Source organism: Equus caballus, chromosome 23 (assembly GCF_041296265.1).
Source record: "Equus caballus isolate H_3958 breed thoroughbred chromosome 23, TB-T2T, whole genome shotgun sequence".
NCBI classification, from domain to species: Eukaryota; Metazoa; Chordata; class Mammalia; order Perissodactyla; family Equidae; genus Equus; species Equus caballus.
In genome coordinates this window covers 31484371-31498074 of record NC_091706.1, presented here as the reverse complement: position 1 = coordinate 31498074, position 13704 = coordinate 31484371, and the positions used below count along the sequence as shown (strand labels likewise).

At 37.9% G+C, this 13704-nt stretch overlaps 1 protein-coding gene across 1 annotated transcript in view; it reads left to right on the top strand.

Moving 5' to 3' along the window:
• Positions 1 to 12985, top strand: part of TMC1 (transmembrane channel like 1) — a 113945-nt gene extending 100960 nt beyond the window's left edge. The window contains exons 17-20 of the mRNA XM_070248123.1: positions 3618 to 3743; positions 7729 to 7807; positions 7923 to 7974; positions 11360 to 12985. Coding sequence (XP_070104224.1) covers positions 3618 to 3743; positions 7729 to 7807; positions 7923 to 7974; positions 11360 to 11382 — 280 coding nt within the window. The 3' untranslated portion in view covers positions 11383 to 12985. The remainder of the gene's footprint in view (positions 1 to 3617; positions 3744 to 7728; positions 7808 to 7922; positions 7975 to 11359) is intronic.
• Positions 12986 to 13704: the final 719 nt, after the last annotated feature.

Genomic DNA, 13704 nt, shown 5'->3' with positions numbered 1-13704 from the left:
ATCTGGAGGCTAAACATGAAATTGCAGTCTTGAAGGAGAGCGTGGTCTTAATAAATCCTTAATAAATCTCAGGGTATGAAGTTCAACAGATAAACCATTCAAAGGCTTTAGTTAATTGAAAATTGCCCATACAACGAAATATCCATGGTAAATTTTAGATACGCTTTTAAATTTTTAATTGGAAGTGGTCTTTCCCAGAAGACATATCAAAGGAGCTTAACTGTCTATAAGGAAAACCCCACAAGGTCAAGGAGCCGGGGGATGATTACACAGGTGCATTCATTCTTAAAATATCATGGAGCTAGACACATGCACTGACTGTGCAATTTTAGTTTTTTAAACCCTAACTCCTCTGCCTCTCTTTATATCACACTGAGTTACTATAATTTTAATGAAAAAAATTAGTCTGTATCTAAGGCATAGTATCTGATTTTGACCAAATGTTTCCTAGTGGGCAAACTTCAGCAAAATTACTGCGTGTGTATCACTACTTTGATACAAAAGAAATGTAAATATTTTCAGTAGAGTGTCAGGAAAGGAGTATCTCTATCCTACTTAAATAGTATAGTTTTCCTGTCAGTGTCCTCATTTTGGAGTAAAAGAATGTATACTCTGTTTATTTGTTTGGACTTGAAAATTTTAAAGGGTTGTTCTGCGCTAGAGATGAGGAGGCAACGTGTGTTAGTCAGAGCCTCATGGCTTGCCATTCTTAGGGACCCTGAGTCTGAGGCGGTTTGCTCACCTGCCTAGTGGAGGGTGCCTGACTGCACTTGACGCCTCGTTGGCAGCAAATTAGCAAACATGCATTTGAAGTAGGTTAATGGAGACACCACAGCGTTGGCCAGTTGCTTCCAGCTACAGGTGTGTTTTCGGGTAAGGTGGCTATGATACCTTAGAAGACCCATTCTGCAAAGCAATTCGATAAGATATTCTAGATTGTTCTGGTTTCACAAGACCTGGCTAGGGAGGGTGGATTTTCCAGAAATTATTCCAATAGATTCTGAAGTGGATTTACCTTAGACAGTTCAACAACTTGAAAACTGTTATATTGGTGTCCAGATGAGGAAAATTCTTCTAAGTGCTCCACCACATTTCCTGCCCTTTGATGTTTCTCCTCCCATCCCCTTGCTAATAATTCTGAACAATTTCTAGTTCTTTTTTTTTTTTTTTGAGGAAGATTAGCCCTGACTAACATCTGCTGCCAATCCTCCTCTTTTTGCTAAGGAAGACTGGCCTTGAGCTAACATCTGTGCCTATCTTCCTCTATTTTTTATATGTAGGACGCCTGCCACAGCATGGCTTGCCAAGTGGTACATAGGTCCGTACCCGGGATCCGAACTGTCGAACCACTGGCCGCCCAAAGTGGAATGTGCAGACTTAACCGCTGCGCCACCAGGCTGGCCCCAATTTATAGTTCTTTAGGTTCTCATACACCTCCCTGCTAACATTATGCTAATTATACTTTTATGTGTTTTCAATTTATTGTGGAGCTAATATGTGTTTATCCTAGAAAACCTTGAAACTGTAGAAATACTTTCACAGGAAAATAAATACTAACCATAATGCCAAAGACCTGAAATAACAACTCTCAACATTTTGTATTTTGATTTTTTATGCAGATTTTTTTAAATAACTGAGATCATACAATATGTACAAGTTTATATTATATTGTGACACTGCTATTACATTACTCATTTGCAATTATACTCTATGTGTCTGTTTTTCTTAATAGTGTAGCTGACTTCTAGAGGTTGGGGACAGAATATTTTAATCTCTGTGAGTCTGAACACAATAGAGTATTGGCCAATAATTTGAATTAATGAATGAATAATGACTGCTTCTTGTGCACTAAGCCCTAGAGGAGATGTAGGGGCAAATTGGGCATAGATTCTGGTCCAAAGGAGCTTTCTGGGCTGGGAAGACAGGCCTGCTCATAGACTGTTCTAATCTAGGGTGGATGGAGCTACGCCCACAGGAGAACTATGAGTTAAGTGCAGCACCATTTCACTTGACTGCATAGTCACAGAAGGCTGGAAAGGGCTTCTGGGAATATCATGAAGTGGCATGCTTTGTCTAACTTGTCGGAAAAAGGGTAATGCTAGGGATTTGTAGATGCCTTGATAGTTTGTGCATAATTAAGAGATCTGGACTCTTGGTAAGAGACCTAACCTGAAAAAGGGACTCAAGAATCCCTGGCTCATAACTTCACTTTGAGACACACTGGATGCAAAGGAGACCTTTGTGGGAAGGGATTACTTTGTAAGATTCCGGTCCTCCCATTCTAACTACATTTATCAGCCACAGCTGGAGAGGCTGGAGAAAGGAGGGTGGATCGTCTTCTCTCATTCTCCTTGCCTACCTCCTTCCTCTGGCCATATTCCATACGGCTGTGGGAAACGTGATCAGTTAGAATGGATGAAGAAGAAATCTTAGTGGAATAAGTTGATATAATCTTAAAATACCTGTAAAAGTTTCATTCCCTCTTATGTATCATAGGTCTCGCTAATTAGGTAGATATATAATGTGTGAAGTGAAACTTATCCCTCGATAGTCCAACAACTCCTGACAAGATACTTAGAATCCCTCTCAGTCTATTGAAAGATAGTATTAGTTGTATCAGGTGAAAAAAAAGTTTGATCTGTAGGTCATGATCATTTAGTAGCTGAGAATGTTTAAAGATCAAAAAACAAAAGTGAAACCAAAATATTATGTTAAGTGTTATATCAATCTTTATTCTCATGATACATACAACTTGGTAATAAAGAACCTAGTATCTTTTCTAAAACTTACATCATTTCACAGTGGAATCAATATGCATATACAGGAAAAATAACTTGGCATGATGGATGTTACTTTATAATTCTGGATAGTATATACTCAGTTAAGCAGACATTCTTCTCTCACTTTTCCAGTTTATAGGGGCTGATTCTTACTTTAATGGGTCAAAAACAAACTTATTAAGGATCTTTGCTTTTTAGGTTTATTTTCTTTCTCTTCCCATTTTCCGTTTTTAGCAGTGGAACTGAGCTCATACTCCCCAGGGCCTGTCCACAAGAAAAACTGAGAGAGAAAGGAGTCACTTTTCAGAGTGGTTACCTATTAATAGCTATGATGAAAGAGACCTGGTGGAAAATGAGATAGAAGCTATTGCATGGAAAGAGATATTGGATTATTTGTGGATTTTATTCCTTTAAGCTGTTCCTTATGCTCATTTCCAAGGCTAATTAAAAAATTGAGCACACCGTTCAACCCAAAGAGAGTTGTTCCCCTAGAAGGACAGCTGGCTGAGGGGTAGACTTATGTGCTATTTATAAAATATCTTTCAATCAAAATCTTAGAAATACAACTTTAAAAAATCTTCTGCTAATGCTGTGGTTAATTTCCTAACTGCTTTCACTCTGCATTTATGTTGGGATAACGTTGCTCATAGCTTATCCAGATGTTGACAGTATGAGGTCCAAGGATCAGGAATTGTAGCTAAACATCAGATTCCTAACCGGAAAAAGTACTTAGGCAGTGTTCGAGAAAGATTTCTAGTTTTCTTGCTGTAACCATGGTTTTTCCATATGTTTTAAATAAACTTCTCTTCCCTTTTTTTTTTTGGTTTTTTTTTTCAGTGGTAAAAATAGGATGTTCGAAGTCATTGGAGAAACACTGGAGCACGATTTCCCAAGCTGGATGGCAAAGATCTTGAGACAGCTTTCTAATCCTGGACTGGTCATCGCTGTCGTTTTGGTTATGGCGTATGTGCTTTCCCTCCTCACAGAAAGAGCCTTTGTAATGTCTTCCGGGCTCCTTTTAAGTTCCAGCTTTTTAGCTCGCTCTCTCTCTCCAAGGGATGTGCTGTAACCTATCCAGATTCAGCACTGATTACATGGTGGTGAGAGGCTTAAATTCATGAGCCATATTCTGATCCTATTGGATGTAATTCACAACCATCTGCATCTGTCTCTGCCTGCCTAGGATTATAAGATTTGTTCCCAAGTAACCAAAATAATGATCAGTAAACAGCTAAAGCAAGGGAAGCATAAATGCTAAATGCTAAATCTAATCAGCACATTGAGCATCCCCCACCCTGGGCCCCCACCTCTTGTTCCGTGAAGCAGATGGCTGTGAACACACAGAAATGATGAGCCTCTAAATTAATATTCCCCTTGGCAGCCCTAGAGGCTATATTTTAGGGCTAAGGGCTTAAGGAGTCTTAAAACCACCCTGTCCTTGTTCCTAGAAGACCATTGATAACTATGTGTCCCTGGTAATAGAATCAGAGAACCGGAAGGGTCTTGCAAAGGTCGCTTAGTCCATCTCTTCAAAGTCAGAGGGGAGGGGCTGGCCTCATAGTCGAGTGGTTAAGTTCGCGCTCTGCTTTGGCAGCCTAGGGTTTCACGGGTTCTGATCCTGGGTGAGGACATGGCACACCTCTCATCAGGACATGCTGAGGCAGCGTCCCACATAGCACAACTAGAAGGACCTACACTAGAATATGCAACGACGTACTGGGGGGCTTTGGGGAGAAGAAGAAGAAGAAGAAAAAAGAACAGGATTGGCAACAGATGTTAGCTCAGGTGCCAATCTTTAAAAAAAAAAAAAAAAAAGGAAGGCAGAAGGGATCTGCAAAGAGGAACTTGGGATGGAGTTTTTGTTCCCATGTTACTTTCATTGGCTTCTGACTCTTGGCACCATGGATAAACTTACATTCTAAGTAAAAATATATGCTTGCTGTGGAAGAGCTAGGAAAAGTGCCCTAGCTTTTCCTTTCAACCCGGGAGACCCTCCTGAATAGAAAGTCTGGAACTGCCACTTCTCTCAGTCAAGGGGGGCAAGTATGAAGCTACCCTCGGGGACACTTTTAGAAACACTACTGGCACAAAGGGTTGGATTTGTTTAAATAAAGGTAAAACTAGGAACTCTCAGGGAGAGAACTCCCAATGGTGAGAAGTAAATGAGCTGGGTTCTGGGCCAAGTCATCTTTGCATCATCTTTGGGATGGTCACAGTCACGAGCTACGTCAGCACGGGCAGGCATCATCTTCTTCAGTTTTATAAATTAAGAAACTGACTTGTCGAGATGAAGTGATTTTCCCTGGGTGAGAATACAACAAAATGGTGGTGGTAGGATTTTGACAGCAAAACCGACGCTCACCCCTTTACACTGTGATACCCTATTTAAGGGAGAGCTAATAGACAGAGGGATAATTAAACAGTAAAACAGATTACTATTATATATTACAGAACCTTGATTATAGGTGGTGCTAAGACTCTGATAGTAAATCTCTGGTGCAGATGTGTTAGGAAATGACCTGCTGGAGGCTGCATATTTCACAGGATGGCCCTTGAAGGGATTTTTCCTTTCATGATCTAGCGGCTTCTGAGAGCATGTTAAGTATGTAGTGGCTTTTAAGGGTCAAGACCCTGGAGTGGTATAAATGAGATCTTGTTTTAAAAAAAATCCACAAAACTTAGCGTCAGATTTTATGACTATATTCTTAACTTATTGAGAGTTTTAGGCCAAGGAGCAATATTGTTCTAATGCCACTAATTAAAGATTTCATAAACTGTCTCTGGAGTATGGAAGAGGAACTAACTCTGTCTTTGTTCCAGGCACTATCTGCTTATTAACTCATTTAATTTCCATAATAACCTTAAGAAGTTGGCCTTGTTAATCATATTATTGATAGCACATTGCAGATCGTGCCTGAAGCAAGTGGCTAATAAGTAAATTCAAACCCATGTCTTATTGTTTCCCTCCTCTTATTCCCTCCTACTCATTGCACCAAACACTGAGTTTAGGATGAATGGTAATGTTTAGAAGGGCTGGAAGGCATTTGTCAGGGATGGTCTACACCCAGGACTGGCATACTTTTTCTTAAGGGACCAGAGAGTGGATATTTTAGGCTTTGTGGGGCAAGAGGCAAAACTGAGGATATTATGTAAGGACTTGTATAACTATTTAAAAGTGTAGGGCCGGCCCAGTGGCGTACCGGTTAAGTTCGCACACACCACTTCGGTGGCCCGGGGTTTGGCAGTTGGAATCCCAGGTGTGGACCTAGCACCGCTTATCAAGCCATGCTGTGGCAGGCGTCCCCCATATAAAATAGAGGAAGATGGGCACAGCTGTTAGCTCAAGGCCAAGCTTCCTCAGCAAAAGAGGAGGATTGGCAGCACGTGTTAGCTCAGGGCTAGTCTTCCTCAAAAAAAAAAAAAAAGAGAAAAGAAAAAAGATGTAAAAAGCATTGTCAGTTCATGGGCCATACAAAAGAGGCTGGGAGTCAGATTTGCCCTGGAGACCATAATTTGCCAACCCCAGATAGAGACTTTCTAGAGAAAGCTGGCAGGATGTAATGTCAAATACATGTCCTGCAAGGTTGCTTTTAGTTCTGAGGTTCTGATTTAAAACTCAAATTTCAGTTTATCACTGATTTGATTTTTCAGATCCTGAGATCTCATCTTCCACTTTATGAAGCCCGTACAATTGGCTTGCCTTTTTATTACCTTTAATTAGAGAATGTTACATGTTACAAGCATTTTGAATTTCCCCAATGGATCATATTAAATCAGCTTGCAGGGTTTCTGGGTAACTGAGCAGAGTTCTGGTTAGTTTCCCACAGGCAGTTTCATTTCTTTGGAGAGTAGAAAATAATTTGAGAGGAATACTCGTTTAAGGTGTATCACAAGGTAGAAAAGATGGTGAATAGAGAATTCCAGAACTGCAAATGACTTGTGAGGTCTTTGAGTTCGTTCTCCAAATCCAGACACTTTTCTAAGAAAATCCTTATCATACAGACACACACACATTTATTGAGCACCTATTTCATGCCAGATATTATACAAGATGCTTTCATGTGTGTAATTTTGTTCAAACTCCCATCACATCGTATAAGAGATAAACAAACCCAGCTAAACCATGTCAATAATCGTGTTGCTAGCACCAGATGGCTCATAAAGGACATATTCTGGCGTGTTGTTGAGTAGAGGAAATGTGTTCAGTATCCAGTTATTTGCAAATAAGCAATGCCAGTTACCTTTTTTTTGCTGCATTTTTTTCTTTGTTTGTTTGTTTTGCTTTAAGTGAAGATGAACATATTTATTTTTGCACAAATATTTGGCTGGAATTTGCTCTTTCTAGAAATGTAAATATCACTTAAAACCCAAGAATATTCCTTTATAAAACATTTTCTTTTTGAAGGAGGGAGAAATGCAAACAATATGTCCTATGTAAAAAAAAAAAAAAAAAATGTCTATTGATTAACCAGGACTATAAAGATTGTATCCTTAGTTGGAAAAGCCAAAGGGTGGAATTTAAAGGGGAAAAGCAGTTTTGTTTTTATTAAATACATTCCCTAAGCTTCAGTAGATTTTCCATTCTCTTGGATGCCATTAGCATCGATTTAAAATGCTATTTTCAATTATAGTTTAAACTGACATTAATTCATTTCCAAGAAGAAGCTACAATTCGGCAGTCAAGTATAGTGGACAGAGCCCTGGGCTGTGGAGGAGGAGTTTGGGGCCCGACTTCCAGCTCCGCCTCTAGTCACTGTGTCCTTCTGAGTATGCTTCCTTACCTCTCTGTACCTCAGTCTTTTATCTACAAAATAAAAAGGTTAGAGTGGAAAACACCTTAAAGTCCGCTCCAGGGCCAACATTCTATGATTTAGTTAACGTAAAGTTAATTCAAATCTTGAGAAACTGAAAAATACCATAATATCTATTTATTTATTTTTTATATTAGTTTGACCATCTATTATCTCAATTCTACTGCAAAGGGGCAGAAGGCAGCAAATCTGGATCTAAAAAAGAAGATGAAACAGGTAGGATACGATTTACTTTGTAAAAATAGTTGCCTTTTATTAATGTCAAGTAGTAGGAAACACCAGGAAATCTCATGTTCCTCTTCTCCCCCCCTTTTTTTTTGTTATCATGTAGCAAGCTTTGGAGAACAAACTGCGAAACAAGAAAATGGCAGCTGCCCGAGCAGGTTGGAGATAAGTTTATGTTTGCAATTTTTTTGCCCCTAAAAACAGTATACCCTTCCCTGTTTTATTTTCTTCAAATGGGGCATTTGACGCAGAGTGGTATTAGTGCCCTAAGCAAGTCATTCCACAATTCTTACTGCCCACCTTTTTGGACCTTCTCAGGCATCAGATACAGAGGATTTGGTTGTTTTTCAGTGGGAGAGAGAGAAGAGAAAGAAAATTTCTGAAATGTAAATTTAGCAGTGGTGATAGAAAGGCGACTTTGCAAATTGACAGAAGATGAAGAAAACGTCCATATAGTCATATACAAACAACAGACAGAAATGCAGAGTACCTCCTGCCCATTTTGACTATTTTTATACATAGAAAGATACACTTTGAAGATACCAACAGGCTCCTCTGAGCTCACCACTGTGAATTATCAAAGCCTTTTCTAATTCTTCAGCCTCTCTTTCTTTTTAATCTCGCTGGTTTTTAAAATATTAGAATAAGATCTACTCCTATCTGCCAAAGCTACGGATATGCTTTGCATTCCACACGGAAAAGTGACGGCTAAGAAGTTCAGTGAAAATCTTTTCCAACTTTTCCCTCATTCCTAACTTTGAAACTCTTTATATTAGTAGGGCTTCCCCCCCAACCCGTAAGTAATAAGAAAATCAACCTAAATTGGTTTAAGTAGAAAAAAAAATTTATTAGTCCACACAGATGAATAGGAGCGCGATATGGATGGCTTCAGGCCATGGCTTACCCTACATTTAGCAGCCATCAGGGCTGGGCCCCACTCGTCATGGTTCTTTCAACACCACCCTCCACTTGTGTTGGCTGATCTTTATGGCAGCAAGAGTGGAACAGCAACTTCCAATGCTGTGTCCTCAGATTACACTTGTCTTAGACTGTTTTCATCGTTGAGCTGTTTCTTAATTGCATCTTAAAAGTTTTTTCAGCTTTACTGAAGTATGATTGGCAACATTGTAATACATTTCAATTGTACAATGTCATGATTTGATGTGTATACATTATGAAAGGATTCTCAACTGAGTTAATTAACACATCTATCACTTCATCATGTAGTGTTTGCCTTTCTCTGTCTGGCTTATTTCACTTTAACATAATGCCTTACAGGTTCATCAATATTGTCATAAGTGACAGGACTTCATTCTTTTATAAGGGTCAGTAATACTCGGTTGTATATATATATATATGTCACATTTTCTTTATCTATTCGTCCACAGACAGACACTTAGGTTGTTTTCATACCTTGGGTATTGTGAATAATGCTACAATGAGCATGGGAATACAGATTAATGATTTCATTTCCTTTGGATATATTTCCAGAAGTGGAAATGCTGGATCATATGAGAGCTCTATTTTTAATTTCTTGAGGAACCTCCATACTGTTTTCTATAGTGGCTGCACCAGTTTACATTCCCACCAACAGTGCACAAGGGTTCCCTTTTCTCCACATCCTCACCAACACTTGTTATCTCTTGCCTCTTTGATAATAGACATCCTAAAAGGTGTGAGGTGATATCTAATTGTGGTTTTGATTTGCATTTCCCTGGTGATTAGCAATGTTGAGCACCTTTTCATGTACCCATTGGCTATCTGTATGTCTTTGGAAAAATGTCTATTCTTTTCTTTGCCCATTTTTAAATTGAGTTATTTGGTTTTTTTGTTGTTTGTTTTTTGGGTTTTTTTGCTATTGTATTGTATAAGTTCCTTATATATTTTGGATATTAACCCCTTATCAGATATGCGGTTTGCAAATATTTTCTCCCATCCTGTAGGTGGCCTGTTTATTTTATTAATGGTTTCTCTTGCTGTGTAGAAGCTTTTTAGTTTGATATAGTCCCACTTTTTTATTTTTGCTTTTGCTGCCTTTGCTTTTGGTGTCAAATCCAAAAATTAATTGCCAAGATCGATGTCATGGAGTTTTTTCCCTATGTTTTCTTCTGGGAATTTTACAGTTTAAGGTCTTGCATTCAAGTCTTTGATCATTTTGAGTTAGTCTTTGAGTATGGTGTAAGATAGGGGTTCAGTTTCATTCTTCTGCATGTGGATATCCAGTTTTTCCAACACCATTTATTGAAGAGACTATCCTTTCCCCATTGGATATTCCTGGTGCCTTTTCAAAAATTAATTGGCATATATATGTGTGTTTGTATATGGACTCTCTATTCTGTTCCAATGATCTTTATGTCTATTTTTATGCCAATACCGTACTGTTTTGAATACTATAACTTTGTAATATAGTTTGAAATCGGGGAGTGTGATGCCTTCAGCTTTATTCTTCCTTCTCAAGATTGATTTGGCTATTTGGGGTCATTTGTGGTCCTGTATAAATTTTAGGATCGTTTTTTCTATTTCTGTGAAAAATGCCATTGGAATTTTGATAGGGATTGCATTGAATCTGTAGATTGCTTTGGGTAGTATGGGCATTTTCACAATATTAATTCTTCTAATCCATGAGCATGGAATATCTTTCCATTTATTTGTGTCTTCTTCAATTATTTATTGAAGACGTTTATTTCAAGACTTTTACTTGTGTCTTCTTCAGTCATATAATGACTTTCTTTGTCGCTTATTACAGTTTTGGGCTTAGACTCTATTTCGTCTGATATAAGTATAGCTACCCCTGCTTTTGGTTTCCATTTGCATGGAATATCTTTTCCATCCCTTTATTTTCAGTCTATGTGTATCCCTAAAGCTCAAGTGAGTCTCTTGTGAACATGACATAGTTGGAAGCATGTATGTCACACGTATCTGCAGTGCTTTTGTATTTCCTCTAGATTGTGCCTATAACTTAATATCATCAAATTAGTATTTAAAATGGTGAGTGAAAAGTCTGACTTCAGGTAAGGTTTGTTATCTTTATTGTTTTAAATACTGATATAATGCTGTAGCATGCTATTTATCTGATATTTATCATAATTTATACTTAAAGATATGTATAACCTTTGTGAAAGCAGAGACTGTACCTTATTCCTGGCTGTTTCCTCAGGACTTGATACAGAACTTTATACATAACAGTCACTCGGTAAATACCTACTGAATATCTACCGGACAATGAGGAATTTTTTATTGGAAAAATTTGAAAGGAGTACATTTCTATATTAATTACAGAAGCAGTAATAAACAAATATTACAAAAAGAGCAGAACTTTCATTCTCCCATCTTTAGAATTGGTGAAGATTTGTAAAATTAAAAATATTGAAACATTTTGATTATAAAAATGCTAAGTATTATGGCAATGTGGAGCACATTTGGAAAATACAGATTTCAGGCTATCTCGTTCAGAACCACTAAGCACACTGAAAGCTAAATTTTCATTTGCTTCTTCTTCATCTTCTCTCTTCCTCTTATTTTTATTATTATTTTTTTGAACAGCTGCAGCTGCTCGTGGCCAGTAACTTTCATAGATATGCTGGGGACCCAGGAGTACTCCTCACCTTGCTGCTTAAAAGCAATGACTTATGTAAAGTCCCGGAGAACAAGCATTGTGGAGTTGCTATTTCCTGTTCAAACCCTGATGGATTATCAAGGTCACGCTGGTCAATCAAGGCATCAGCAGTCCTAGTTCAGCAAGAAGGATCCCCACTTGATTCCAAATGAAGAATTGTTTCTGCACCACCACTTTCTCCCCGGACCCATCTCCCTCACATTTTCTCTAACAGATTGAGTTTAAAAGTGGGTGTGACCCAGCAATACAAGTTACTGGTTTACTTGTTGGGTTAATTTAAAAACCTTTTGCTTGTATAGACTTTCATTTTATATATTTCTTCTGTCTTAATTTCCTTGGCCTAGGAACAGGAATATTTCGCCCTGTTTTTCCTCTAAGTTCAGGAATACCTTCATAAGATATTCGTTGTAATCATTCATTAACTCACTTTTTGAAACCAACATCTTGTTTTCCCTTTTTTTCTGTCTTTCTATCCATGGTACCTACAAATATACACCCAGGACCTTTTTATTTGCTGCTGGATTCAGTATGAAAGGGAATGGGCTTTTGAGAAGAAAAATCCTATGAATTAAGGGGCTGATCAACACTGGGTTGAAAGTCTCTTACCTTGAGGAAGTACGTGGGTCTTTCTATGAATTGAAAAAAAAAAAAGATACCATAAGTGATTGCTGTTCCATCAGAGTCTGATCATTTGACCTCCAATGATCATATCTCCTGAGTTTAGATTCTCATATTCTGTAATTGTCTTTGCTTTTCTGTTAAGGTTAGGAAAACTCACACTTTTCATACTTTTATGGGGGGGGGCCATTTAGTTTATAGATGTTTTTAAGCATTATTATTTATTTAAAGTTTGAATTGACTTTGAAGAGTAGCAATCAATGCCCTCAACCAGACTTGTTGTGTGACTTCAGTTACATCTCCTAACTCACGGTGTCCTTGTCCGGAGCTAAGCCAATTTGCCTGCCATTCTCTGTAATGGACTTGCTGAGTTTTACTACCCTGTCATTGAGTTTCTCCTTCTTTTCAGTCTTCTACTGGCTATAGAATGATTGCCCTGTCCTTCTGCCAATCCATGTGCTCATCACTTCCATCATACTAAATTCCAGAGTTATTCCCTCTGGTCAAGTTTTCCAGATTAGCCTCCATTTTCAATTATACCACTTCTTTGACAGTCTTCCTTTGTACTCTTGTATCTTTAATTCAGTCTATTATTTTATTGATTTTCCTGTGATTTGTAATGGTTATTTATTGTTTCTTGTATGCATGAATCATCTCTCCTATTCAGATTGTAAGCTCCCTGTGAGCAGGGATCCAATCTTCTAACTCTTGCATGCCTAGTACAGTGCTGTGCACAGGTAGGCGCTGAGTAAATGCTTGTTAATTAAATTGAATCAATTTAACTTACAGCAGTTGCATTGTGAAACAAATACTTCTGTTATCTGCATGAAAAATGTTACTATGATGTAAGAAATGGATTATCTGTTGATATGCTGAATTTATTATCTCATTGGATTATAATGCAGATGAGTAAATAAAGCTCGTGTTTATTTCTACTTGGGTCATTTTTGCAGTGTAGTAATAAGATGAGAGAATTGGTTTATGTGTGTTGCCAAATTTACAATGTGGATGACACTCCCTTGCTTTTTTCGCCCTACTTCATAGGGAAGATGATGAAAGGTTACAAACTGTCCCCAATGCCTTCATTTCCTAGAGGCAATGCACTTTTTGAACAAATGCTCATAGTATAAGCATTTGGATGTGATATGCTGTTTCAATATTTCTATAATTTAAAAAATAAGTTGGCTTTTTATAGCACCTAAATACCCACCTGATTTAAGTTAAACATTTTTAGAAATTTTAATCCTTTCAATATCCAGAGAGCTGCTGAAAATATTTCCATACTACTACATGGACACGGTGAATGCCACTTCCAAACCTGTTACTACTATTCAGAGAATAGCCTTGCATTGGGAGGGCTCTGATTGCTTTGGTTTATTTCTACATCATTATTTCCATATCTAACGATCAAAGCCACAGGAAAAATTTAGAAAGCAAACAAAGAAAATTTCACTTTTTATTCCTTCTGAGAGGAATAAAAAAAATTCTGGCAAATATATGCAAAACCTAAATTTACTTATCTGAAGAGCTTTACCATTTTTCAATGGAAAAACTGAAAAACTGCATTTCAGCACGTCATTTGAATTATCTCCTTTGGCTTCTGAGAGGAACACAGATTTTAAACCATATCACGCAGTTCATATTAGCAAACTTT